Below are 27,624 nucleotides of genomic sequence, written 5' to 3'. Positions count from 1 at the left end.
TTGTTTCTTTCAAGTACTTTATTGCAGTGCCACAAGTTGCTTGGAGACAAGATATTTTCTAATCACAAACAGTCTGCAGATTATATTAAGCAAATTGTAAATATGGCTGAAAAAATAAAAAAAAGCTATGAACTTATCTACATGTACATGAACTTGTCTACTTTTACTCCACTGGAGAAATTTTACTTGATTTTAACACAGCAAGACAAAACATCTTTCCTATAAGTGAGATTCAGGGCCTACTTTACTAAGTTATTACATCTTTAATGTACCCTCATTAATTCTGAAGTTACAACATCTGAACCTATCATTACATTCTCTGTAACTTGTGTTCACTGGATCCTTTCTACAAGTGCATTTGCATTTTCAAGTATGACTATCTCTTAACAGAAAGGTGTCCCTACAATAAAACTCATTCCTGACAGCTCCTGCTGCAATAAGAATTGCCTTATCTTTTGAAATTCATTGTTACACCTTAGGCTTGGGCAGCATAAACCACACAAATGTCTCAGACACTTCACATTTTAATTTCTGTCTGAACCAACTTCTTTTTGTAAGAAGCAATCTTGGAAAAATATGTCCCATTCTGCTTCTCAAGGAGTGCAATCGACTGATTTTGTAATATTTCAAAACTGGTTCTTCCTGCACTTTATCAGTCGATACATCTTCATTTGTCAAGCATCTGACTTCCTCTAATAAGAAACATAATTTATCCTTAAGTGGGTATCAGCAGCATTGGGGATGTGGTAATGCAGAGCTCAGTATCAGGTAACCACTGACTGTGTATATATTTATATATATATATGTATGCACATACAAGAGCAAGGATGAGTTTTGGAGTTTGTTCTGAACTTTTCCCCACCTTGAGTACACTTCTAATAGTAACCAAGCCAACTCAGGCTTGTTTCCTAGAGCTGCTTTAATACATTTGGCTGAAATATAGATATTTCTTCAAGTTTTTACATGAGGATAAAAATGACTAGTTACAAGCTGAAGCTTATACATCTAAACCATCTGACTTAGGGACAGCCTTTCATCTTTTTGACAGCTTTGCATCAACCTGTTATACAAGAAAAATCCTGAACATGTCAGACTCAAATCCACCCATTGATGATGATATTTCCTAAAATTGATAAAATGGAAATGCCATGGATACTACTAAAAGCTTTTTACTGAGTGAGAAATAATTTTCAAAAGGTGGACACTTCAGTCACTGAAGTTATTACAAGAAATGCAATGCTTGGGAAGTGCTATACTCCCACAAGCATGTTACTCTGACTTATGCTATTTAATATATGATATTTAATATCACATTTCAGCTGTAATATTGAGAGCTGATCTCTAGATCACTATCTCAGTGATAGCTTGCTGAGGCTCCTGGGCTCCACATTGCAACCCACAGAATGTGAGTGAAAGTCAGTCCAGAAGCAGTGTATTCACATTGCTGTGATGCTGTGTCTGAGTTAAGCAGCTCCATCCCTCAGCTTTCTCTCTTTCTGAATCTCAGCAGGACACATCAGCTTCAGCACTTTATACCTGTTGGGCTGACCCTGCTGTTGGCACCTGTTTGTGTGGTTGTCTTGGTTTCTAAAGAGACTTCTCCAAGGTATTATAATTCACAGTATCCTCTGCAGGACTACAGGATGAAAAGGCCTGGATTCAGTCTTGAAACATACAACAATAAGCAGGATTTTATACAGCAATATTAGTGCTTATTATGCATATAGTTTGTGACACTCAAGAGCAGTTACAGAAACACATTCCCTGACATTAGAAGCTTACAATCTAAACAAAATAAATTGCACAGAAGAGATCAACATACAAAAAGCAGAATCATTTTCTTACTTTTAGTGTACATCTTGCTAACATATAGTATTGTGAACAGAGCAAGGAGTTAAAGGAGCTATTGTGATTTAAAATAAAAGATAATGAAGAGAGTGATAGCTTGAGGAATTATTCTAAGAGTGGCTCAAAAAATGCAGAGCAAAGGATCATTCATGACTGGGAACTCAGAAAAATAGGAAAACAGTGTAGCAGCTGAAAATAGATTTTAATATATTTACTTATCCATATTAGTGAAGTTACAGACACTGGCCAAGGTGCTGTTGCACTAAGCTTCTTGCTTGATGCCTGGATATGTGACAGATATGATCCAGTTCTATTAATTTCAGTAAGAGCTATAGAGGTGTAACTCCTTTAAAGAACAGGCTGAAGACTTATTAGCTAAAGACCAAGGTCAAAACTCTTGCATAAATTTGCATTAATAAATGCAGGAACAGTATCTTCAAATGCTGGTATGAGTCTTTTTCATACAGTAATGCAACTTCTGCTCACTAAAACTATTTTCCTGTGCATCAGCAAAATAGCCATTTATAGGAAGTAAGGTAAATATTAGAGTGCAGTTTTGAAGAAAGGCTTGTTGAGCAGCAGGGGGCTAAATGGTAATAGGCAATATAAAATAAACATAGGCAATAGCATTCCTTCACCCCATTGGTTGATATAAGATTGATTAATAGTAGTAGTAGAATAAAGATATAAATTGGAGTAATTCCATCCATCCAGTATTTCCTGAAATAACATATTTCTACAGTATTTCTCACTGCAGATGTGTAGAATTTTAGGCCACAGATACCTCAGTTGTTCAAGTATATTGAATATGCTTTGGAGATTATTTTGACCAGAGCAAACTGATGGGTATCAGCAACTTCAAGTATTCTTTGATGTCTAGCTGCTCTCACTTTCATTTTTTACCTCCTCTTTAAATGTCTTGGTAGCTGTTTCTGCTCCTGCAGCGTCCATAATGATAAAGGAGGTAGAGCAGTACAAGGTTAAAAAGGGACAAGAAGCCAACAGCAACATTAAATCCGATAAAAATATCTGTGAAGAACAAAAAATAAATGAAAAGGGAGTTAATGAAAGACATATATGTATACCATTTAATATGCAAAACTAACAGTCTAATTATATATATGTGCAATGGAAATATTTCTGGCAAGATCATATTTACTGACATGTAACATAAGAACATATACTTCAATCCTAGAAATTTGCAGATTGCTTCCTGTGCATAGGTGAATCTTGCTCCCATGTTTCCATAGGGCAGGAGGGCCTATGTGTAGTTAATGAAAAAAGAAAAATAGTTTCATCAGGGATCAGCAGAATGGTGAATATCTGCAGGACAGGGGAAATAACGGGACTATTGAGAAGTAACGTGTATTGCCTTGCTCTTCTCCTCCCTCCCAGAAATAATATTCAGGCAGGAAGAGGTGATCAGTTCTCAGCTGTTAGTAGATCAGCTGCACTCAGTACAACTGCAGAAATACAGATGCACAAATCTTGCCATGCATTTGCAAGCCATTCTTGCTTTGCATTTGCAGAAAGTCTGCTGTATCCAACATGAACGGGATGCTTGTATAGCACCAACATCCGTACTTCTCTTCGATGTTTTCAACAAGTGGTGATCTGGTTTTGACCATGGCCTTTAGGCAGCTCCTTTTGTGAATATGCTAATTTAATTTCTACTGACATTTCTTGTCCATAGTAAATCTGGCCCACACTTAAAGGGAAATCTATTGATTGTGTGAAAGGTACAAAGTTCGGAGCCACTGATAAAACATCTGCCTCTGTGTCTTATGTGGAAAATACAGAACGGTTACACTACCTTTCATTTTGTCTTTCTTCCCACATTCTTTTGACCAGTTTTCTGTAATCACAGGAGAAACTAGTTCAGCGAACTTCTCAAGTGGGCAAGAAGAGGTGCACCCTGGCAAAGTGAGGAGATAAGGATCCTTTGAAGTGTCGTTCCGATAATGCATTTCGATGCTATATTGCCTGATTAACGACATTGAAAAGCTTTTTTTTAAAAAGGTTCTTAAATAGAAGGTTTCCTATTTTGAGACGGCATGATGGAAATAGGCTCTAACATCCTACTCTAGAACCTGTCCTCCAATAGTGGAGGCTTTGTGAAAGACATCTGCAAAGCCCAGTTTGGCAAAGCTGTTAATTTAACTGCACAGATCAACAGACAGCTGAAAAGGTCTTTCTGCAAGCTCCTTGAATGGCACCAGCACTGGGCTCCTCTAAGCCAACTGGCTTGCTGTGGGAGTTATGTCTTGGAAATGTTCTTGCTATCATCTGGTGAATCAAGAAAATTTATTTTACCATTTTCTTCCCTCTCATAAGACTTGTTTTGTATCTTCTTCCTGTCTTTCAAAGCATACATCTAGAAAATGTAATTTTCCCTAGTTTTAATATGACTTTGTGCCTATGGGCTGTTAGTGAAGGATCTATTTAAATGAAAATTGTATCTTCTCACAATATTTGAGAGAAAAATGGTTTCGGGGAAGAGGGTAGCAAATTCTAAACACTCTTTCTTGCATCAATAAGAAGATACTTGCCCATTGCTTTCTTGGTAGAGTTCAAAAAACTGGCAAGCAGCATATGGTGGCAGTTTTCCATTGAAAATATTGAGAGCAATCTGGAGAGCCCCAACTGTGGTGTCATGCTATTGGAAAAAAAAAAATCCATCCTTTACAGTCAATTAATTCAACTAGCATTCATCCAGAGATATGAGACAAGAATAGAGAGGGAGTGGAAATGAAGATAAAAGAAAACCTGTGTAAATTTGACAATAAAAATGTATTCAGTATATTCATTGGGAAAAACATGTTAACTGATTACTACAGACAGCAGGAGGCATTTCCAAAGAGTTACTGCAGTATGTGTCTTACACCATCTGGCAGGATTTTGGAGACAGATACTGAGGGAAAGCAAGATGTGGTTTGAGTAATAAATCTACTTTTTCAGTCCATTTTCTCTTTTCCTTCCTTCGGTAGTGTCTTTTGCTCCAAGGTCAGATTAAGGCAGTGTACAGTAGTATAATCTAGGGCATTTCAAGTGAAGGTACAAGTACTTTTTTTTTTCAGGTAGTATACCAGACAAAATAGTTGTGTTCAAAGATTATTCTCCTTTCTTCCACTTCAGATTTTTTTCTATTGTTCCTTCTGTTTGGACTCATACAACGATATCTCAGTTTGGCTTCTATTTTTATGGGATCTGTTACCCACCCACATATAGTTTCTTCATCTACCCATTACCCCTGGCTTTTGCAAGGATCATAGGAAGAGGAGCTGAAGGCAGGAAGTCCAAACACTTTGGTGCATTAATTTTGCAAGCATCTTTAGGCACATATATATATATACATATATCTGCCAGACCTATTTATACTATAGTCTAGCAGCTATGCTTTAATTAATATTCAGGTTCTGGAATTTTATAGGCTGATCAGTTTCAAAAATAACAGTATACATGAACTCAGGTTATTAAAGCAGAAGTGAAAAATCTGGATATACTGCTCTTTCCTCTTCAAAAAGAACATGGAGTCATGTAGGAAGGACAGTGAGAAAGATATGAGGTATCAAGTAGTTTCTATAGGAGAAAAGATTAAATACAGTAGGACTCTGTCTTGGAAAAGGAAATATGGAAGAGGAGTGACAGAAAATACTAAACTCGTTAGAGACCTAGAAAATGTGAATAAAAGCAGGAGTACTTTTTAACACAAAAATCATTGTCACAGGATGTTGTAGATTCCAAAGGTAGAAATGAATTTAAAAAGTAATTAGGCAAGTTGATGGAAGACAGTCTGTCAAGAGAGACTAAACACAGGGGCGAATTCTGTCTCAGGAAGTCCCTAAGACACAGATTGCTGGAAGGTTTTATCACTCTGTGCTGTCTTTATTCTCACATTCATCCCTGCCTTTGGTTCTTGTTAGAGACAGAATAATGGATGAGCTAAGCAGATCTTGGCCTGATGGAAGTGTCCCTCTTCACCCTCTAAAATAAATAAAATAATAGTAGTAGTAATAAAAAAGGACCCACAGAAGAGAGGTTTGGAGGCACAGCTGAAGTTCTGCTATTGCCAGTACCTTTGCAGCACTTCAGGAAAGATGCAACTAATAGAAACTGCACCATTGGGTTGTAGGAATAATGAAGGATAAAATATATATATAGGTTTTTTTGCAAAATATAGTTTAACTAAAACTGAGGTGAGATCAATGCCTATAATGTGTTCTTGTACTGGTTAGTGTTTAGCTTGTTGGCTGAATTAAACTGTAGTGTATTATTCCTTCATTTAACTTAAATGCTGATAAAATCAAAGCAAGATTTATGAAAGATGAAAATACTCACTGCAGAGTAGACCTCCATTTTTGTTGGTTTTGAAGAATTGGCAGCTTGTTTAATACTGTTTAAAATAATATTCACAAGGACACCTTAAAAAGATGGGAAAAAGGAAGTGGAAAATGAAGGTATAATGCTTGAATGGAAACAAAAAAGACAAAATAATGTGAGTATCAAATATAAGACATTTACTCAGGCCTCATATTCATTTTTCAGTTTAATACAATTTTGTAACTACAGAGAAGATATTACAGAGGAGAAAAATATGATTCGTCATCCAGGTCAAGTGAAAAAGCAGGATTCACAGGAAATAATTTAAACCATCCTGAGAACTGGTGATAATGACACTTCCAGTTCTGTTATGCTGAGATCTCTCCATTCTTTATTTTTTTTTTTGTAGTGTTGGAATAATGACAACTGTGCTGGTCTCTTCCTCTATACATGCCAAAGAAATATTTTAACTATTTACTTCCAGCATGTTACATATTATTGCTTCTTTGCTTTTTCCAAAGCTCTTTTGTGCTTCTTCTCCAGCCCAAAGGCATTCTAAAACCAATGGGTAAGGGCAGCAGAAATTCCCTGAAGAACAGTTTATATAATTTTAAGAAAAGAGGATGTAGCTGGTATGCCAGTGAACATTAAATAGCATTAAATAGTCCTGACTATTTGATATGGGCATCTGCCAGCTAATAGGCTTTACTGCAGATTGGAGCCAGTAATTGCTATATATTTGATCCTGTGATGTGCATGCCTAGATGATGGATTTGCTAATAATTCTTTACCTAGATCTAGGCTGCACAGTTGGTGCATTAGAAAGCCTAGCCTCAAATGTTACAGCCTGCAAATATTCTGACTCAATTGTTTGGATTTCCTGCTCATGGATACCCGGGGATTATGATAAATTCCAGGGTTGTGTCCTGAAGTAGTGTCAGAAAGTGCAGCACAGTCTATGTGCCCCCATTTTGGAGCTAAGCAGTAGCTCCCAGTTCTTGCAGTTCTTGCAGTATAGACATAACTGGAATCTCTCAGCTTCTACTCTGATCAGACTGTTTTGGAGCAGCTTTATATCACTCAGAGAACTACAAGTATGTTGCCAGTGTTTTGACACAATATATAACCAGTACATCAAAGGGAGAAAAACAACAGTAAACAATTAGAAGAAATGTTGGAGAAACAAATAAATCTAACCTACTATAAGGTAAGTAATGATCATAACCATGAGGGCCTGATTTATTCCCTTAGTTTTCTATACTATTTCTAAAAAGTCCTAATACCTTTAAAAATCTGGAAAACCTGAAGATATTAATTTTTACACCTTGTTGTGGTATTTTATCCATGCAAGTGCCAATGTTCAGCACATATTTGAATAGTTAATATGGCATCCAATGTCCATAGTTTCAAATCAAGGGATTGTTTGAATAATTTTGCATTAGTGAAGTGACAACATGTTGCATTACCTCCTCCTTTCTTAAAGCTATGCATTTTTTGATTTACCTCCTTGTAGCCGTGATTTCTCTTCTGTTTTATAAACCCCAAATAATGAGAGTAAAGCCAATTCTGCCAGTTTTTCCATCTTGTTGATTACATCTTTAGTGGCCCATACAGGGAGAGTGTAATTATGAATATCCTAGTGATAAAGGAAAACAAAAGCATGTTTATAATTCACTGGTTTCCATCATCCTATCATCTACACTCACACTACTTAGTTTAGACTTTCTGAGGCTGTCCTGCAATTCTCTGCACAGTACGGTTTTACACCAGAGCATGCCTTGAAACACATTTTGTGGGAATGGGATTGGCCTGAAGTGAGTGAATGGGGAGAGCAGAAGCATCTAAATGAAGGAGATTCCATAATGTGTTCTTGCTATAGAGACACTTTTTTTGGTGGGAAATATTGCGGACATATGTCTTCTTCTCTTTCTTTCTCTGGGTCTTCAGGTTATAAATATTTATTTTTTTCTGCCTTTCCGTATAGCTGTCCACATACCAGTTCTATCACTGGGCACCCAGAGACAAGTGTCACTCTTCAGTCATGTAACAGTGACAGTGTCGTATCATGTTTGAGCATATCCTCTACAAACTGAGGTAATTAAAGTCCTTCATGCACTGCTGGTAGTGGCTGGGGTCAAATGGAATTATCCCATGTTTGTTGTCAATTTGGGCATTTTTTAACTGATAGCAATCACTGTCTCAAAATTTTTTAACTGATAGATCTTTCATGATCTCTTGTGTTCAAAATCATAAGTATTTTTGATGTTTACCTGTTAATATTTTAAGCTAATAATTTCATTTCTCTGTTAAAAATCACAAATCTGTTATAGCCATCATGCTGAATAATTCTATAGCAGCATATTGGGAAGGGGAAAAAGGAACTAATGGGAATGGTACCAGTTCTTCAAACCTGAAATGGAAATTACAATCTCCCAAGCTATAGACCATGTTTTTTTGATATCTTTTTTTTTACCAAAGCACTAAAATATAACTTAGATTAAAAAAAAAAAAATAGGAGAAAATACAACTCATTCCTGTGAAAACACATTGCCATGGTTTAATTGAAACCCAAAGTTGGACTTATATTCCTCCCCAGCATCTATTGATTTATTATTACCTCACAATGAAGAGTATCATATGTATTCCAGAGCTGGAAATTGTCCAGTATTTTAAGGTGATTTAGTTCAAGCCCTGTGTTAACTGCCATTGTTTGCAAAAAATCCTGTGGGGAAAAAGTGAAGAGTATACCACAAATGCTCAATACACATGGAATGTACATGCATATAGATTCACTAACACCCAACCCTTTCACAGAATTAAAGAAAAAGCTGAGTTTGAAAGGACCTGTAAGGATCATTTAGTCCAACTCCTGGCCCTGCACATGACATTTCTAAGAATCGCTCCATGTGCCTGAGATCATTGTTCAAATGCTTCTTGAACTCTGTCAGGCTGGTGCTGTGATCACTTTCCTGAGGAGCCTGTTCAGTACCTGACCACCCTCTGGGTGAAGAAACTTTCTCTAATATCTGACCTTGGAGATGCAATAGTCTGGTCAGAGATGGAGAAAGCTAGATAAGCTTTCCCATGAATTGGTCTGGGAAACTTTAGGGAGCTGGAAAGAATTCTAAACAATCTACACCTGGTGTTTGGTAATAAGCTGTTTTGCTCATAAGGTTGTTTGCAAATGGGTGTCTTGTTAATTAGCCAGTCATCTGAAATGTATTGATTAAATGACCAATCAGGTCCACCTGTATCAGACCAGTGTATAAAAGATGTGGTTTCAGTAAAATCAGGGCTTTTGCCACTTTGCCTTCTGGTCTGACTCTGTGTCATCTCTGACTCAATGGTGACCTTACCTAAACAGGAGTTTAATTTTTTCAATTTGTTTTTGCATTTTAACAAAAGAAAAAGTGCAATTCTTTAACTTCTACAACTTAGTTACTTTTCTTTTTCTCACATCTTGGGTATGTTTAGATTTTTGTTTGTTTGTTTTTCCTCTTACCATGTATGGTTGTATTCTACTTTGAAATTCTTTAGATGTTTGTGTTTCATGCTGGAGTTCATCAAAACGGGGACAGTTGGGCAGAGGGAAGTTCAGCCTCTGAAACATGAAAAGAAAAACTTAGAATAGTTCTAAAATTATCAACACCCCTCTGTTTTTTCTGTTCCTGAGATTAATGGTGTAATATTTTTGGACAGATTTATGGTTGTGCTAGACCAACTCAATAATTGTTTGTTTGGGTACCTTAATAATTAATTCAGTTAACATAGTGAGTAGACTGGGGTAACTTGACTTTTCAATGGTTTCTTGTTTCTGTGATAGCTTGATTTCCCTCAATTCAACTGATTTTGGCAGAAAGAAATGGCACATGTCTGTCAAGGGGTTGCTTTGAGAAATGGGTTGGGGTCCATGATCAAAAATTTTAAAAAGCTACAATTTCCCCTCTCATTTTCTGCATTCCCTCAGCTGTAACTTAACTCCACCTGGTGCTGGAATCTGAATTGCTTCTCCATCTACACATCCAGGTCTCATCTCTTTGGTGATAACCAGTGGATTATGGTAAGCATTTTAAGTACTACTTAATAGACAGAAAGTAAAACAAGAGTGACAGATTGTTCTCCTGAAATATCAAAAAGCTATGGGGCTAAGGGCTCTGTTCTTATTTAGGGAAATGGTTCATTTTTATTTACTCCAAATATGTGCTTTACAAGATCACATGATAACACATATTTGATCTGAACAGCATGTAAATACATGCGTGCTTCAAACCCTGAGCTCTGGCAAAAAAGATTTATATCAATTGCACAAAGACAAATGATACCTGATACAGCATAAAATGTCAGTGAAAAGCCATGGTGAACAAAACAAGCTTGTGCTGGTTCAGCATTTTATGCCGCATCACTAGAGCATTTTTGACCCAGCACTAGTATTATCCTGTAACATTTACAGACTGCACTTCCAGCATGTCTCCAGTGGGACATTGGCAGCAGCCACCAACTGACCCTAGCCCACTTTCCCTTGGATAGGTTACCAAGGATGCAATTTTTCTGTAACAGCAGCACACTGAGGATGAAAGCTCAGAGTTGCAATGTGAGACTGGGGAATGTTGTTTAATTACACAATATAAATGTTTTTCTTGCTGTATGCCTTAATTATCCCTCTCTAGGTGTTATTAATTAAGCCACTCCCTTTGGCTTCATTAAGCAGTACTCAGTACTGTTGCCTGTCAAGTCTTGATAGATCTCAGCAGCTTAAAAATAAACTGTGATTATGGATTTTTTATAGAACTGTACCTGGCTCCAGTTTCCCACTTTGTGTTGCTTGGGGCTTGAACATACCTTCAAACATCTGCTTGGTTTAACAAGAGAACAATGTTTTTTTTCCAGGTGGTTTGCATGATAAAAGGCATTTTATGCTGCTGCAGAGCTGTGTTTGATGGAAGCATCAGTACTCACTCCTGAAGCAGCCACAGAAATGATGAGGCACTAGAGACTCCTACAAATGAGCTTCCCTTCCTCAAACAGGTTGTTTCATTGCACTATGATTCCCCTAAGGGCTTTGAAGTATTATATAGCCAAAACTCTAACCACCCTGATGTTTTTCTTGTCTTCTGGTGAAAGGACTTCCTCTGTTATTTAAATAACAATGACAATGTTCTTTTCTGTTTAGGAACAGGGTTAAGTTTCTGGTTGAATCACACTTGCCTAATCCAGTTTGTGGGAACCCTTTCTCCCTGTACTTGTTTTCAAACATGGGCTCTAAGAATGGAGCAACATCAAAGGGAGAGAGGTGTGGCAGCCCCCTAATGAGTGAGTCCATGGCCTGATGTTGGTGATGGGCAGTTATGTAGATGTGTTAGTTATGTAATAGGTGGTTTGTACAAATTTCCTTAAAGTCAGCTTCTCAAAGTACTCAAAGCCAGAAGTAAATGAGGCTTTCTGTTTTTACACTCACAAGCTTTTTATCCTTGTTGGCCACACTGTTCCTTACACAGTCCTTGTCACAAGAGCAAGTGAAATTAAAATCTAAACCTGAGTCAGCCAGAGTGAGCTACATGAAGTAAAACTTCTACAGGACATATTATTCAGGTAGGTATACCCTTATGATCTGCAAGAGAAGTGCTAGGGTTTCATTAAATGTTTCTATAGCACTGAGCATAAAAGAGCCCTTGTCTGTAATTAGAATGCCTAAGTGCTACCAGAATAGGAAGGTAATCATTTTGAGGTCATTACAGTGGCTGGTGGAAATTCAATTCCTTGAATAAACTATGGAAAAAAAATTGCCAAAGAGAAAAGATCTGCCTACTTGAGTGGTGTTTAGAAAAGCACTTCTTTCCTGTAAAGATTTAGGGCAGCTTCTCTAGAATATTGTCCAAAAGTGTTCTGGTCAGAAGAAATAACCTCAGAGAAAATGGTAGTGTGTGTGGTAATTCAGGTGTTCTGCAACTATGGAAGGAGGATTTTCATGAAGCTGTTACAATTGACCTATGACATGTTTGTCAGCCAGTAGCTGCATTTGATATTTTCTATTATATTGAACTCAAAAAGCTTAAAAGTATTTTTTTGCTATTTTCCTTTTTTCTGTTCTTTTGCTTCTGTGAAAGATTAGGACTTTATAGAATGCTTCTAGCCAGTACTCACCTGCTCTGCTGTTTTATGAAAAATGTGGACTGGAATGGGTTGCCAGAGAAGATCAGGGTTCCAAATTTGGCTGCTAGTTGGTGGAAAGAGGCCAGAAAGATATGACTGGGCACTCATAATGGTGCGATCATAATCTGTACTTTGGATGTAAAACTGAAAATAGAATGGCAAAGAATTAAAGATAAAATGGAAACTATAAGATATTAGGGAAATTTTACCCAACTTGTCGATAGTGACTTCTTGTTTTTAGTGTTATATTTTTGCATAAAGTCAAAACCGTGAAACTGTAACTCAGTTTTTCAGGGCCCTACTTCAGTTTCACAAATGGAATTTTCAAGGCATCTTTTAATTTGAAATCTAACCTCCAGACTGAACTGAAAGAATAGGAAAACTTGATTTCAAAGAAGGACATTCTTTATCTTATTTCTCTCAATCTTAACATTGATATATATGATTTAATGGTGGACAGGTTGACAATTGGACTTGAAATTCATAAAGGTCTTTTCCCACCTAAATGATTTCATGGTCTATCAGTGATCAGGAATGTTAAAGCACTCAAAACCATAAACTTCTCTTGGAAGCATAGCAAAGGTATTTCATGCCTTCCCATAATGCATGCCTCCTCAAGAGACCAAAATGTTAGAGGTGTCTTCCCCACAATGGATCTGTGCTGTATGATAAGCACATCCAAAGAGCTGTTACAGGAGGAAGTGTGTAAGCATGGCCCATCACATGACTGGAGAAGTATTTATCTGTGCAGTGACCATTCTTGTCTTAGTCTGTTGAAAAATTCCCAACTCATTCAACATGGAGCTGTTCAGTTTGGGAAAATTGAAAGATCCAAACAGAATGTAAGAGCTGAAGAGTAGATTTTATTCTGTGTTTACCTTGACATAAGTCTGTCTTTCAAAAATGTTCTTCTATTACCTGAATTTCTCCATTAATGAAATGAGTATGATAATGTGCTTTTTTAAGTCCATAGTTCTGCTATGCCAGAGAAATGTGCTGCAGACAGATCTGCTCTATACCTCTTGCCTGTTGTATGTGCTGTTCAAGAAGCTGGAATATCGTTTCCTCATGTACTGTCCAAGTTCAAATAGCTGCTGCATTCCAGTCTGTAAGGCAAGCAAATGGGTAACTACAAGATTAGGGTGACTAGAGACTTTTAGTGTAAAAGTGTCTTTTTTTCTTTTTTTTTTTTTGTCTTCAGCTATCACCTTTTACGTTATCATTAACTGTTTGTATAACGTACTGTTATTGTGGTTTAACCCCAGCTGGCAACTGAACACTACACAACTGCTCTCTCATTCAGCCCTGGTGAAACTGGGGAGAGGATCAGAAGAGTAAAAGTGGGAAAACTCCAAGGTTTGAAGACAGTTTGATATGAAAAGAAATAGCCACACATGCCAGTAAAGCAGAACAAGGAATTTATTCATCACTTCCCATGGACTGGAAGGTGTTAGGCCTCCAGGAAAGCAGAGCCCCATCCCAGTTACTTGGGAAAACAAATGACATCAAGCTGAATGTCTGCCCCTTCCTCTTTCTCCACCCAGTTTTATATGCTGAGCATGGCATCATATGGTACAGTATATCTCTTTGGTCAGTGGACACCTGCTGCCCCAGCTGTGTTGCCTCCCTACTTCTTGTGCCCCCCCAGAAAAACTCAGGGTGGTACAAGAAGCAGAAAAGCCCTTGAATCTGTGTAAGCCCTGCTCAGCAGTAACAAAAACATCCCTGTGTTATCAGCACTGTTTTCAGCACAAAACAGAGCCCTGTCCCAGCTCTCTCTCAGCCAAAACCAGAAGAACTGTGTATGTTGCAGGTGATCTAGAATTTTTAATATAAATGTTCACTTTTATCTATGAAGAAGTTTTATGTTCTGAAGTGCTAAGATTGCAGTATCTGCTACAGAAAGGCAATGCCCCTGACTCTGTACAAATATTATTTCCACAGTGCTGTAGATCTGTAGACACCGATCAACATTATCCTTTACAATGTATGTCATTTAGTGATAGCTGAGAGAGGATGATTGACAGCGTAGTATTTATCATTGTCATTGCTCTGTTATTTATCCAGCCTTATACATTTGTGGCTTATATTTCTGCCTTAAGTAGCATTCTTCTGTCTTTGCTTTGGTGTGCCTGCGGTTGTCTTTGGTTGCACACTGTCTTTTCTGTTATTTATTTCTAAAGCCTGAGCTGAGCTTTTTAACTTTTATCTGTCAGAGAAGTACATTCCTACTACTGTTTTTAAAAAGATAGCAAAATAGCAAAAAGCTATCAAAAAATCAATGCCAAAGCAGGGACATCTTAGTATGTAAGCTAGTAATGAGACAGTAATGCATTCAGTGTGTGAATTTTTCACATCTTTCAAGCCCCCTTCAAGCATTAAACACTGATCTGTATCTGTTTCATACTTCTGCACCATGACAAAATGTTATTAGGAAATGCATTAGCTTCCTTTTGCTCCAGAGCTTCATATGTCAAGTAGTCAAAGAGCTAAGGCTTGGTGTTAAAATGCCAGAGCAGCAAGTAGGTTCAGTGCATCCTAGTGAAACTCGGGACTGCAAGTGGCCTTGTTGGAAGACACATTGTCCCCAGAGGTGACCTCCTCCTGCAAGTCTTCTCTTGTTTTGTGAATTGGTGGTTGTCAGTCCAATGATGAGATGTGGACTTGTTGTGTCTTTGACCTTTCACAGGGCTCAGTACTTAATGGCCATTGGAACTTCATCAATGTTAACTGTACAGTGTTTAAACTTGCAATTTTTTTGAAAGCAGACCCAATATCATGAAGTTGTTGCTTTTAGGAAGGTAATTATAAAGCTATGATGAACAAGATTTCAATTTAATAACAGCTAAATGAATAATATTGCAAAAATGTTTATGAATTACTGGTATTGGTATTTGCTAATAGCAACTATCAGAAACTGGGATTTTTGCTAATGCTTTTTAGACACACACATACACACACAAAAATATCTTCCCACTTCCTCTTTCAATAGCATTTTTAAGTTCTTATAAGAAAGTCAACATACCTTGGTGAGCTGTCCAAATCCCTGGGGCCATTCACTTTCTTTGTGTAGATCAGTTGGAAAGTTCACAATTGGTGTTCGGTCACCATGTCGGAAAAGCTGACAATGTAAGCAATCAAAACCCCTTGAGTTCATTACTGTTAACACTCCTTTCTTCTCTAACTAGAAGTGAAGCATATATTATACTTCCAGTGTCATTTTTCAAATGAAAATGTTGGAGAGGCTGCAGAAACCTGGTCAAGTAGGATGTGAATATATTCTTTAAAATCAAGATTATGTATAATTATATTAGAATTAAGTGGGCATAAGCCTGATGATTCTTCCTTCTAGAACATTAATCACCCAGGATGTTAATGTTGGGATTGTGTTCACAGCTAGGCATCTAGACAGGAAATATGCCTGAATTTTGGAAACTCAGTTCCTGTGAATATTAAGCCAGTTACTGATTTGCTTAGATTAGTATTTAATTACTTTGTCATAGACACTTGAAATGTTTTTGGTAACTTTTTTTCATAGCAGTATCTTTAAAAGTAATTCTATGTACACATAGATCTTATGCTCAGTTTCTCAATCATCCTAAAATATAAAGATAAAAGAGTATAAACATTTACATTGTTGGCTTAATTAATACTTTATTAGTACTTTTACATGCAAATATAAAATATTTTTTAAAGTCTTTAGGATTTTATCTCTATCAAATTCAGTGAGAGCAAACACTTTTGTTGCTTCACTAACCTGAACAGTCCAGCATGCTGAGTATTAGTGTGATGCATTCAATCATATGATTTTTAATCAGAAAAATTAAATGAACCTTTTTGTATTTTTATTCCAGCATACAAAGGAAATTACAGCCCTAGATTAAATGGTTCTGAAAAACTAAATTATCCCCCCATAGCATATGCTGTGTGGGCTTAGAAAAATTAAATCCACAGAAGATTCATGTGAAACAAAATGCTGAAATACAAATTCACAGGGCTCCAGACAACCTTCCAGGATGCTGACCCAAATTGTTGGAAAAATTACCTTTGCTTATCAATGTTCCCATCACCAACTTCTTTCCTGACTTAGCACAATAAAATGACAATGTAGCAGCATGGTATATTTGTTAATAAAATGGCATTTATGCCCTAATACCTCAGTGGCGCTTAACTTGTTTATAATTAATACTCTCCATTGCCTCATTAAGCCACATCATTCTTGCCCAGACATGAGAGAAGGCTGATCACACTTGTTTGTTTGCCACTCCCACTGGGAGGAGGTGTTTCACATTTATATTTTTCAAAGTAAACACCAGTGGTGTGACTTAATGTTTTAATTACAGCACATACCCTTTCCATCAGCCTTCTCTAGTAATGCACACAGACCTGTGCTGGAGCAGGTACTGCAGAGATGGAAAATACTGTCCATTAAAGGCAAATATAATTGGATTTCTCCCTCTGTTTCTGCAATAGACAGCAAAGTTTGCTAGAGTATAAGTTACCATTAGAACATGTAGAAGACAACTCATTATGTTTTTTGTTTTGCTGGTTTAATTTCACTATGTGGCCAACTTAAAATGTATATTTTGCAGTGAATTGAGGAGGGTCTTCACCCTCATTATCAAGTTTCTTGTTTGGTTTTTTTTATTTCCTTTTCTATGCAATTTTTAATCCTCTTTAAATCTCATTTATTATAGTCTGGAATCTCAGTTGGTTCTTTATAACAATTTCTCAGTGCACCTATAGTGAGCAGGAGAATAAGTTACATTGTCTGGTGGTTAATTCAGCTCAGTGCAAGAAAAATGAGTGATAAGGACTTTTGTACTACTGCTCTTTTCCTTATGCTTACGTACATAGGTGTCAGGTAGGATTTATTAGTTTTTCTGGACAAGCTGGTAGCTGTGTCAAGAGTGAAGGGTAAATTCCCAATCACAACATAGCTGCATCCTCTCTTGTTAAATTATCCAGCTTCACAGCAGAGCATTTTTATAGGTAATTGACAATTGTTCAAACTGACTGACATGTTTAAATGACTAATTTTTATGTATTTTTTAGGCAATAATTAAAAATAGATCAACACTTGGCCATAAATATGCCCTTTTTAGTAGAGAGAAATTACTGACAATGTGTTAGATTTTAAACACTGGTTTGTGATGTTTTATGTTCAGTGTTCTGCCTAACCCTGAGTGTGTCACAACAGTCAACCCATAAAGCTTTCAATAAAATCAGAACAGCATTTGTTCTGAATAGAAGTTAGTGTGCAGAAAGATCAAGATCAAACGATATATATATGAGCAGGAGATGTAAAGGAAAGTATTTAATTTCTTTGTAACCTTAAGAATTTGAAGGAGTGGAGGTGTGCTCTTCTAAAAAGAAGCTTAGTTTCTTTAAGTCCACAAAAAGAGGAAATAAAAATTAAGATCCTTGTTCATATTTCTGCACCTTCATTGCACAGTGTCGCCCAAATATGGTATGAACACTAAGCTGGAAGCAGCAAGAGGGGAACAAACACTTAAAAAAGCAGAATCCTGTTTTTAGGAATTCAGGGATAAAGCTTCTTAGCCAACTGGTTTTTGTATGTGCTCAAACCTCCTTGCTACTTCTGAAAATAACCTTGCTTCAGCTGCAAATGAAACAATGACCCTATGAACAACCACTTAACCTGAAAGACTAATTCATTCACTCACAGCGTCATCTTAGGAGACTTTTTCTAAAATTTGAAACTGTTTTTTTCATTAGAACACCTGATAGGACAAGAAAGTGTATCCCTACAGATCCTACCTTACTCATCGATATGAGTTTCTCAACACTCATAGTTTCAACTGTTTTAAAAATTAGTTGATTCATCAAATTAATTTAAAAATATGTGTGTTGCAGCATTTATTACTCCTGACCAACAGATTACCTTCCTGACCTTTCAGGAGACACAAAACATGGAATAATGAGAGAAGAGGAGCAAGGAAGCATCATTAAAAGTGAAAAGACTCCAGAAATCAAGAAGGGGGCAATGGTAAGGGGAATGTACACAAGAGGAGAAAACAGATCTGTTTGGTATATTAATTTTGGCACTTCTTTTGAAGTGCTTCACTTCTGTTCTCGAAAGCAATAGGTGAATAATTACCAAATTCATTACTGTCTCCTTCCACTCTGATAAGGCTTGAATCTGATTTGGTGTCTGGGTTTATCATTCACTCGTGGTAACTTTGTGAGCATGATCACTTCATATGAAAATGGTCACATGAGTCAGACTTTGGCCAGCATTTGCTTCCATTGTTGTCAGGTAAAAAATCATATTGGAGACAATCTGGTGCAGGGCAGGGGGTGCACTGAGAATATGGCCTGTGTAGCATACATATATATACATATATATATATATATATATAAAATCTTCATTTAGAAATGCCATGAATTACAGTGAAGTGTCTGTCTCTGAGTGATCTTGCAGACCCTTTTATTGACAGACTTAACTTCAGACAAAAAGATCTGTTACTTTGAAGCCAGGAGTAGGAAGGGAGAAACAAAAGTGAAGCCATCATGCTGCCAGTTCAGGGAAACCAGATGTAGAAGTACTGAGCATGTTTAGTCAAGATTTCAGATGCTTTGGCTTGATTAGAGAAATCACGCTCAGAGATAACATGCTCAGTCAACGCTTCCTACCCTGAGTTACAAGAAGAAAAACATGATGAAACCACAGTACCTCAGAAACCACACCTCTTTGTATATATGACAGGTGAAATGTGTGTGTGTAGAGGCAGAAGGTTCAGGTCAGAACTTCTTTAAACAGAGGCAATAAATCAGCACTTCATTTCTACTTGGGTGCCTGATTGTCCTACATATTTCCTATTTTCTTCTTTAAAGGTTGTGTTTTTAAATTTAAATTCTGCCTTTAATCTTAAATTTATTGCACAAGATTGTGGTGAAAGCTAATGTTTACATGTAAGCAAAGAAATTTAAAAAGCATTTTGATAAATTGGCTTGAAGTAGAGCTTTTCAGAGAACAGGGCTTGTGGCCATTAGTCAAAACGCACAGAGTTGGAAGTTGTGAGGAGAGAGTGAGACACCTTCTCAGACATAGCACAGTTCTAGAAGTGAGAAAAAGTGAACATTTATCTGTGTTTCTCCACCCCTGCAGGTGTATTTTATATTGTGCAGTTCTGCTAAGGAAGTTTTATGTAACATTTTATGTGAATGGTCAACCTAAGCAAAAGTAACAGGACTGAAAGGAAGACAGCCTAAATGAAATTTACCTGCTATTTAATGTTTATTGTGACAAGCTATCCTAGAAATTGTTTTTTGGTTTTTTATTTGTTTCTTTTTTGTGGGTTTGTTTTTTTTTTTTTTGGTCAGGTTATGGTAAGCAGATGATTTTGAGTAAGAAGCCTCTCTCTCCAAAATGGTATACATTTCCAGTAACTTTCTGCAAAATCATTGCTTGTCAAAACACAATAACAGTAATTCAATAAAAATCTCATTCCTTTCAAGGAGTTAATGCTCCAAGGCTTGCTGTCTACCTGTTTTCATCCAGTTTTCCCTGTTACCAAGTATGCATGTTTTTCCAATGGTAACATGGACATGCAACATTCTGTATACAGAATGTTACTGGAATTAGCGTCAGGTCCCTGCTATGTGTGGTGTCTCAGCAGGAGCAGGAACTGGTTTTTCCTGTGCACTCTGGCCTTCCTCCAAGCTGTGCATGCACAATGCACCCAATGTGGCTATACATGGAGTACTCTACCTGGAGCCAAAAGATATGTTTTGGATAGAGTACTTCTGCACACATAATGTCTCAAATAGGGAAGGGCTGAAGGAGAAGATCTTCAATTGCCTATTTATAAAAGTTCATTCCAAACTCCTCAACTTTGCACAGAAAGTATTGCTTTGGACTAACTATTCTTTATCGTTATACATTTTATTTAAAAAAAAGAATGAAAAGGACCATTGTTCAACCTTCATAATCCAAAGTATTACATTGAATTAATGTCTCTTTTTTTAAGAGGTATTTGGGAAAGTGACATTGAAGTAGTGTTTAGCTACTTTGAAATAAGAAATTGTTAAACAGCAAAACAATTGTTACAGTCTGTTTTCAGTCTAACTGAAGTTAATACAACTTATCTCTCAAATCTCCACTTAAAAACACTTGTCTATTTAGTTTCTCAGTGTATTGCTGTGACAATTCATTTATTGTGAAATGGAAAATATTTATTTTGTATGTTTATGTGTGGTAACTTCTGTAACATGATACGTTTCATCTTCCAAGCATAGAAGAATTAGTCCATTATCACCAGCTCTAACAGTATGCATTGGAGTATCAGTTAAATTAAGGAAGAATAGGTAAATGTGGACTTTGCATCTCCTAATTCCTCTGCACTATGCATCTACCACAAAGTCAGTTACCTTGAAACAATAATTAGGAGATTAGGAGATGAAATAATTAGGAAGATTAGGAGATTAAAATTCTAAGCACCAGAGACATTTTTATCTTTCTTTAGGTTAGGTCTTTAAACTCAGTAAGCAGCAGGGCAGCAGTACTTATTTCTAAGTTTGGACACAAGCAAAGAAACTGTACACCTTGTCTGATTCAACAGACATGTAATTCTGTCCCTGTAATCCCCACAACAAAACAGAAAACAAATCTACTTACTACAACCACAAACTTCAGTTCTCGTGCTGCAGTAGTCTGTTGAAGCAGAATGAGAATAATGTGAAAAGAAAAAGACAGGATCCTAGACAAGTTGGGAAGCTGTATCACACCCATCCTGACAGGAGAGGAAAGAAAGACTTTGTAGCTCTAGCAGCTGCTCAGGCTCAACTGTGAGACGTCAGGCTGTACCTTCAGAAGGGGTGGAACTGCCGCTGGTGCATTTCAAATCCAAGAGGAATGTTGTGTGACTACGCAACAAATTGCATCGCCCTTTGTTTTCAAATTACTGTTTACATTCTTTTTAATCAAATCATAATTCAGTTCCTTTTTTTCCTGTAATATTTTTTTTTCTTTTGGAGTGTGAGGATGAAGTTAAGATACAAAGGAATTGCTAAGCATTGCTGGTGTTTCAGCCTACCTGTTCTGTTTTGACTTTTCTGTGCCTGGAATTTTTCCAAACTATAGCCACAAGGATGAACCACGAGCCAGGCAATACTGTTTCTCTTTGCTGCTCAGCTAACCCACTTTTCAGCTTCCTTCCCCTCAGTTTTTTTTTTTTCTTTCCCTCTTCCACATTATCTTTGTAAAATCAGAATAATTATTTTAAAACAACATTTCATGTTGTTTTAAATTGCCAATCCATCAGATAAAAGACTAGAATAGATTTTGCAACAAATATGTTATTTAAGATCCTTGCTGGCAGTTATTTGCTCTTCACTTTGTGTGTGTTATTTTTATTTTCCTTTGGAGTATTCCTATACTTCCCCTTTGGAACTGCTTATATCAAGATCTTTTTGGCCTCAAATCTTTAAGAAATTTCTGGTGAACAAGTTCTGGATCTCACCTTTTTATTATTACTGATAAATAGCACTGTTTCTGACAGTAGCTGAGTGGCTTTGAGGAGATTGCTCAGCTTGTCTCTGCTGACTTCCTCTCTATAAAATAAGAAGAATGATACCTGTAGACTTGATTTTATAAGCACTGAGTAATGAATTAGTTTGCACAGAACTATAAGTACAGTTCTGTAAGTGCTAAAACTTTAGGTTCTTTGTGTATTGTCATTCCATTCCTACCATACCCAAACCTGTCTCAGGGTCTACTGCTGAGCTCTCTGCAGCAGCGTTTTCTACAATTTCTGCTTCACCATTTACCAGAAATTCCATCTTTAAGGCCCTAAAGCCCACTAAGCCTCAGGTATTCTCTCCTCTGAGTTGTGTGAATGTCTTTATGTATTCATTTTGTCTGATGGATGGGGCCAGATGGGAGGAGCATGACAGCTCCCAAACTTTCCTGTCTGTCTTCTCTGTCCATTCCCAGTTTTCAGCAGTTGGACTTCTTTCTTCCTCCATTGTAATGTCCCCACCCTCCTTTTTGATCTCTCCTGGTGTGATTTTTGCCTATGCAAAGGGTGCATGAGAGTTATCTATACTTCATAAATAAATAATATGTTGTCTTTCTGAAAACAAACATAAGCTGATAATCTTCCTCCATTATTTAAGAGTTTAGGTCATAAAACAGACTCTCAAACTACTTTCATATGTCTCAAAACTCAAAAATGGATGTCTTACTTTTTAATCTATGTAATGGGTGGTTCCTAAGCTATTTGATCAAGGATCACTGTTGGCTCTTGGAATCTTTTGTTGTCCTTCTTATGACCTTCCCACAAAATTCATAACTGATTAGTTTTTATAAGATTTGCTGGTTTATTGTGTTTCATTGATGAGTGACTATGACCACTGTAGTCTCACTACTATGGAACCATTCTAGTGACTTCACTTTAGGACCTAACCTCAATTCTATTGGGACAGGGAGGGGGATTCTGGATGGCATAATTCAAGAATGTTAAAAAAATATATGACAATGACATTTTATAGAAAATCTTTGCTAATGTCTCTTAAAAATTATACCTCAACACAAAACCAAGCCTATGGTAAGTAGTAGTGATTTCTGTGGTTTCATTCTTCCCTTGGCATGTGTACTTTGTTAGGGAGAGTATTTTGTGCTCAAAATAATAGGTACCACAACAACTTAAGTAAATGCTTGCACATTCCAAAATGGAAAAGAATCCCCATTTATGTGCCATACTGGTTAAGATAGAGTCATGTAGGAATCCTGTGTGCAATCTGAAAGTATGTTGGTAGTGTGTATTCAATTTGGAAATTTTCTTGTGTTTCTGGAATTATCTCCATTTCTACTGGGCATTTGGCAGGTATAAACTTGGCATATTCTGCAGCAACTAAAAACTGGCACTTTTCAGGAGAAGTTGCTTCAAAATAATAATTTTAAAAGTCCTTCTTAATCGATTTATGGTTGCTGAAGCATCATAATGCAGGTGAACCTAAACAATTTAAATCATACTTATGTTAATTTGACTTATTGTCATAAGTTCTAATTATGATATTACGGCATTAAGTAGAATTAAACACAATTATAAATTTTAAGTGCACGTACCTATCTTAAAGGCTTGCTGAAGCCTCGATTTGCTTTGAAGTGGCTGGTTGCAAAAGAGCCTGTGCTTTATTGTACACAAGGGTTACCTGAGGTAACCACTGCTGCTGGTGGAGCACAACCTGCACCCTCAAAGGGTGGCAGTCACTGCACTCAAAGCACCAGGTATGAAACTGCTGCCAGCACTCATGAACCAAGCTGCTTACACAGGGAAACAGCTCAGGTCCTGCTGCTGACTGCCTGTGCAGATCAGCACTTAGCGTGGCTTGGATTTATCTCCAATCCTTTTTTTCCAAGCTTTTTTTGGTTTTGTTTTTGGGCTGAAAGAGGGAAAAGATTTTGTTTCAGTAAACAAAGTGACACCTTTTCCAAGCATCATTCTGAAACATGAGGAAAATAAGACTGCCACACATTCCTGTTTGGGAATGTTTTCACCCAGTTGTGGGGAGTGGGAAGGGACCAGGAAGTTAATTTGTGACACAGAAAGAATTCACTTATTTGTACTGCTGACAGAACATGAACGTTAGACTACAGAGAAAAATGTCCTAAGCCCAAAGTTACTAATCTAAGGCAGATGGGGGGAAGAAAGTGTCTACTCACTGTGTAGTCACTGTTTTCTAATAATTTCTTAGTTGTCCCAAGTTTGCAATATGCACCTGGTTACAGGGCACTCGGAGAATTTCTTCTTGATCTTATGAGATAAAATGTTTGCATGAGACAAGGGAAACCTAATTTGCAGGTTTTTCAAAAAAACTAAGTGAACTGCAAATAAAAAAGAGACAGAAAGCACTATTCCTCTTCTCTTTCCCCTCTGAAACTCTGCAATTTGGTGGTGATTTTATTTTCTGGAAGAGGTGGAGACAAATCTTTTTGCTAAAGGAAGAATTTGAACTTGTGTCTGCCACATCTTGGGTAAGTACTGTGAACATTAAATAAAAAGAAGGAAAACCTGCTTCTAGTACTACCATGAAACAAATCTAAATTAGTTAATTAATTTGATCAGAGTTTAGGTTGTTTTGCATTTTTTTCTTTCATTCATTTCTGATAGTCAGCTCAGTAAATAACCCAAAGAGAAACAGGTGATGAAATTGATGAAAATGATAGTTCAGGCTGTCCATTGCCACCATTCCCAGATAGCACAAAATTACTGTTGCTTTTCTGTTGTTCATTCCCCATTTTTCTGACACTGCTTCAGCATATGAAAGTAAAAATAATGATCACAAGTTATATCCAGCTCTATTACAGCATCTATGACTATTCAAGTTATTAAGCAACTCTTTAAAGTATGACTGTCTGTCTAGCCATTGCTTTTGAAAGAAGAGAGGGAGTTGCATATCCAGGTGATCCTGGTTTTGCAACATATTTAAAAAATAAGTAATCTAAATAATTCCAAAGTCAAACTGTTTTTACTCATTTTGACTCACTTCTTCTTTAAGAGGAACTGAAATGAACTTGTTTATGACTTCACGTCTGCAAAAAATATAAGACAGATTTTTCAAATTAAGTCAGCTGGTGAAGTTGTAGGAAAACATAATTTAGAGCAGTTTATTATTCATTCACTGACAGCCCAATTTATATTCCTACAATAGATCTGGGCTTTATGTTCCAGCCTTTATGAACACTGATGCTTATTTTCCCTCTGAGTTAGGGAGGTATAAAGGAAATCTTCCTTTCTGTGTTTCTACAGTGATAGTCTTAGGAACAAAAAGCATTACAAAGAATGTGTGTGATGGGTTTTTTGTACAATAGGGATAGGGAGAATAAAATAATTTAGAAATATCTTAATTTGTAAATTAAATTTTAAATTTATTTTGCTCAGCAGAAATTAGGTTATTCAAGGTATATACACTGGGGCATGTAGCATGGAAGAAAACATTGTCTCAACTTGTGATGGAAAAGGGGAACCTTACATTGTTGTAGTGTAAGCAGTGACCTCACATAGGATGCACTTCCACAACTGACTGAAGTGCTGAGGCCAGGGTCTATCCAGGTCCATGATCTCCCAAACCATACAATTCTCTGGGACAAAGGATCTTCATGCAGCTTTGAAAGTTTTTGGGACATGGATTTGGGTTAGGAAGGAGTGGAAGAGCTGGGAACTGGAGACTAAAAAGAATATTTAAGAATGTTTCAGGTCTCAATCACATTTTCTATGGCAGTATTGTCCAATTCAGGAAATTAACAGAAAAGTTACCCTTAACTTGGATGGGAGAAGCATGAAACTTACCCTTTTACAGCTCTTGAACTTTCGCTTCTAAACATCTGGCAAACAAAACATTAAAAGCAACTCAGCACCACGATTTGGCACCAGTTCAAAAAAAAGAAGGAACAGGTTGAGAAGAGAAAGTGCTTAGAAATTTGGTTTTGACAGCCAAGGCTACAATCTGTTAGAAGTCTAACACTGATAAAGATGGAGTCTTGGCTTTTCCTTTCTGTTTGCTTTCGTCTAGCAGGTTTTTTTAAATTACTTCTTAGGACGGGAGGTGTGATGATCAGCGTGGTTTGGAGATGAATAACTTAAAGAGCTTGCACTAAATTTCCTGTGAAGGCTGCCAGACCTAGGATGACTTTCTTCTGGTGTCCATTACGGGATATTAGGGTAATACAAAATAAACAAACTTGCTCTTCTTTGCATTGAGGAGCAGGTAGAACTGGTTGTCTCATGTTGTCAGAAAACATTTCTACCATTGTTCGGATGCTATGGTAAAAGGGGTTGCTTTTTTTGACTGGAAATCTAACTACAGCTTTCCTGGTGAACTGTATTTCCTATGGTGGTTTAAGAGCAGAAATTGGGATCTGTTGGGAAGAGAATAGGACATTTACAGTGAGAATTTTGAAACTTAGATTCTTGTTGGACAGAAAAGGGATCTTTTTATTATTGTGATTCATTTTTATCTTGTAGAGTGGCAGTCATCTGCTTATGCTATATAGAACATACTTTTCAGGTTTAGCATCCATTTAAAAAGCCTGATGTGAGGAAAAGAAGCCAGAATGGCAAAATTTTCTGCACCTCAGCTGTTACTCTAGTTCTCTTTAAAATGATCTGTAGGCAATAAGACTGTTGACAAAAGGTCCTATCTCCTGTGAGAAAACAAACAAAAAAAGAAATCTTTGCTTCTTTAAGCAAAGCCATATCCACTGGTTTCAGAAATTACTTACATCTGATTCTTCTGATCCAGCTATTGTAGTAAGGACACAAGCTGTTTTTTGCAATAGCAATATTAGAAAACATAACTAGTGAAGATTGCCCAACATATTCTGCATATTTTAATGCAGCTCTGATTTTTTAAATTTTTTATTGCCTTTTTTTTTTTTTTTGTTCATATCAAGAGCAGCATCTGCTTACAGATTTCCCAGGAGAACAGACTTGATATGATCAGATCACAACATACAATCAAGGTAATATAACAGAAGGAAGGTGTTAAAAAAGCTCTTTGAAACCAAAATTTATTTTTCTTCCAAAATTAACACTTGGCTTTGCTGTCTTTTTGGAAGGAATATCTGAAGGTCTTGTTGGGTTAACCAGTTGTTGCTAGGTCTTCATGGTAGCTAGCCTGGCTGTTTTTAGGCCCCTGTTAGGTCTAGATTCACCATCCAAGTTTTCCATAAGTCTCATCTTCCTTCTATACAGAGATGGAATATTTGTACATGTAAAATGCAGAGAAAAGAAGGAGAAACAAATCTCTTAGGTAAGTAAGCAGGCATAATCCTAATTCTTGTGACTTCTGAGGCTGTAAAATGATTCATTGCTTCTTAAGTAAAATAAGGTCTAAGGAGTGTGGAATGACTCCTCCTTTTAGTGTCTCCATTTGAAGCATTGCTTCTGTCACCAGTTCTGGAAGTTCATCAAAAGAGGGCAACACTCCTTCAGAGGTATTTTCCAATTTTGCTGTAAATCAAGGCTTTAGCCCTCCAAAACAGTCTAATTGCGTAGTTGAATTAATTCTGACAAAGTCCCTTTGGAAAGAATAGGTCTTGCAGAATTGCATTGGTTTCATATTGCACTTAGGTTTTACCAGGTGATAAAGCAAAGCAAATATTCATGAAGAATAAGTCCTTGTTTTCTATAATTTTTGTTTGTAGAATTAAGGAATATTTTCTTTTGGTAGAGATCAGGAGCCTCAGTTGGTCATGCTGATGGAATTTAAAGAGAAATGTTGGACCACAGTCATACACAGTGTGGAAAGAGTTCTTTCATGAAGTGAACCACACTGAAG

The 27,624-nt window shown here is 36.8% G+C and overlaps 1 protein-coding gene and 1 long non-coding RNA gene across 4 annotated transcripts; one reads left to right on the top strand and one right to left on the bottom strand.

The window, feature by feature from the left end:
• LOC132080113 (prostatic acid phosphatase-like) lies at positions 1-21,117 on the bottom strand. The gene is made up of 11 exons (XM_059483119.1): positions 20,960-21,117; positions 15,344-15,439; positions 13,338-13,424; positions 12,310-12,462; positions 9,671-9,769; positions 8,786-8,890; positions 7,672-7,804; positions 6,187-6,269; positions 4,398-4,504; positions 3,662-3,831; positions 1-2,877 (listed from the first exon to the last, which is right to left on the bottom strand). Exons 1-11 carry the CDS (start codon positions 21,071-21,073, stop codon positions 2,759-2,761), a joined length of 1,266 nt encoding a protein of 421 aa, XP_059339102.1. The 5' UTR covers positions 21,074-21,117; the 3' UTR covers positions 1-2,758.
• On the top strand, positions 9,473-27,624 carry LOC132080119 (uncharacterized). 3 transcript variants are annotated; one of them, XR_009419501.1, is made up of 5 exons: positions 9,473-9,632; positions 10,136-10,228; positions 11,056-11,193; positions 18,240-18,328; positions 27,517-27,624. It is a non-coding gene; the product is annotated as an uncharacterized LOC132080119 (long non-coding RNA). The 3 variants fall into 3 exon arrangements; XR_009419500.1 differs by lacking the exon at positions 27,517-27,624 and adding an exon at positions 19,451-19,684; XR_009419498.1 differs by lacking the exon at positions 27,517-27,624 and having other exon boundaries at positions 18,240-18,510.

Source organism: Ammospiza nelsoni, chromosome 1 (genome assembly GCF_027579445.1).
Source record: "Ammospiza nelsoni isolate bAmmNel1 chromosome 1, bAmmNel1.pri, whole genome shotgun sequence".
In the NCBI taxonomy this organism is placed as follows: Eukaryota; Metazoa; Chordata; class Aves; order Passeriformes; family Passerellidae; genus Ammospiza; species Ammospiza nelsoni.
The sequence above is the reverse complement of the archived record's forward strand: the minus strand, read 5'-3'. Positions and strand labels throughout refer to the sequence as shown.

What these genes read in the sequence shown, in the direction of transcription:
- LOC132080113 (XM_059483119.1), bottom strand. Translation starts at nt 21,073, where the DNA reads ATGGGTGTGATACAGCTTCCCAACTTGTCTAGGATCCTGTCTTTTTCT. An exon ending in GCACATACAACAGGCAAGAG is followed by an intron (nt 12,463 to 13,337) that starts GTATAGAGCAGA and finishes TTCTATTTTCAG; the next exon opens with TTTTACATCCAAAGTACAGA. An exon ending in TTCATAAAACAGCAGAGCAG is followed by an intron (nt 9,770 to 12,309) that starts GTGAGTACTGGC and finishes TTCATGTTTCAG; the next exon opens with AGGCTGAACTTCCCTCTGCC.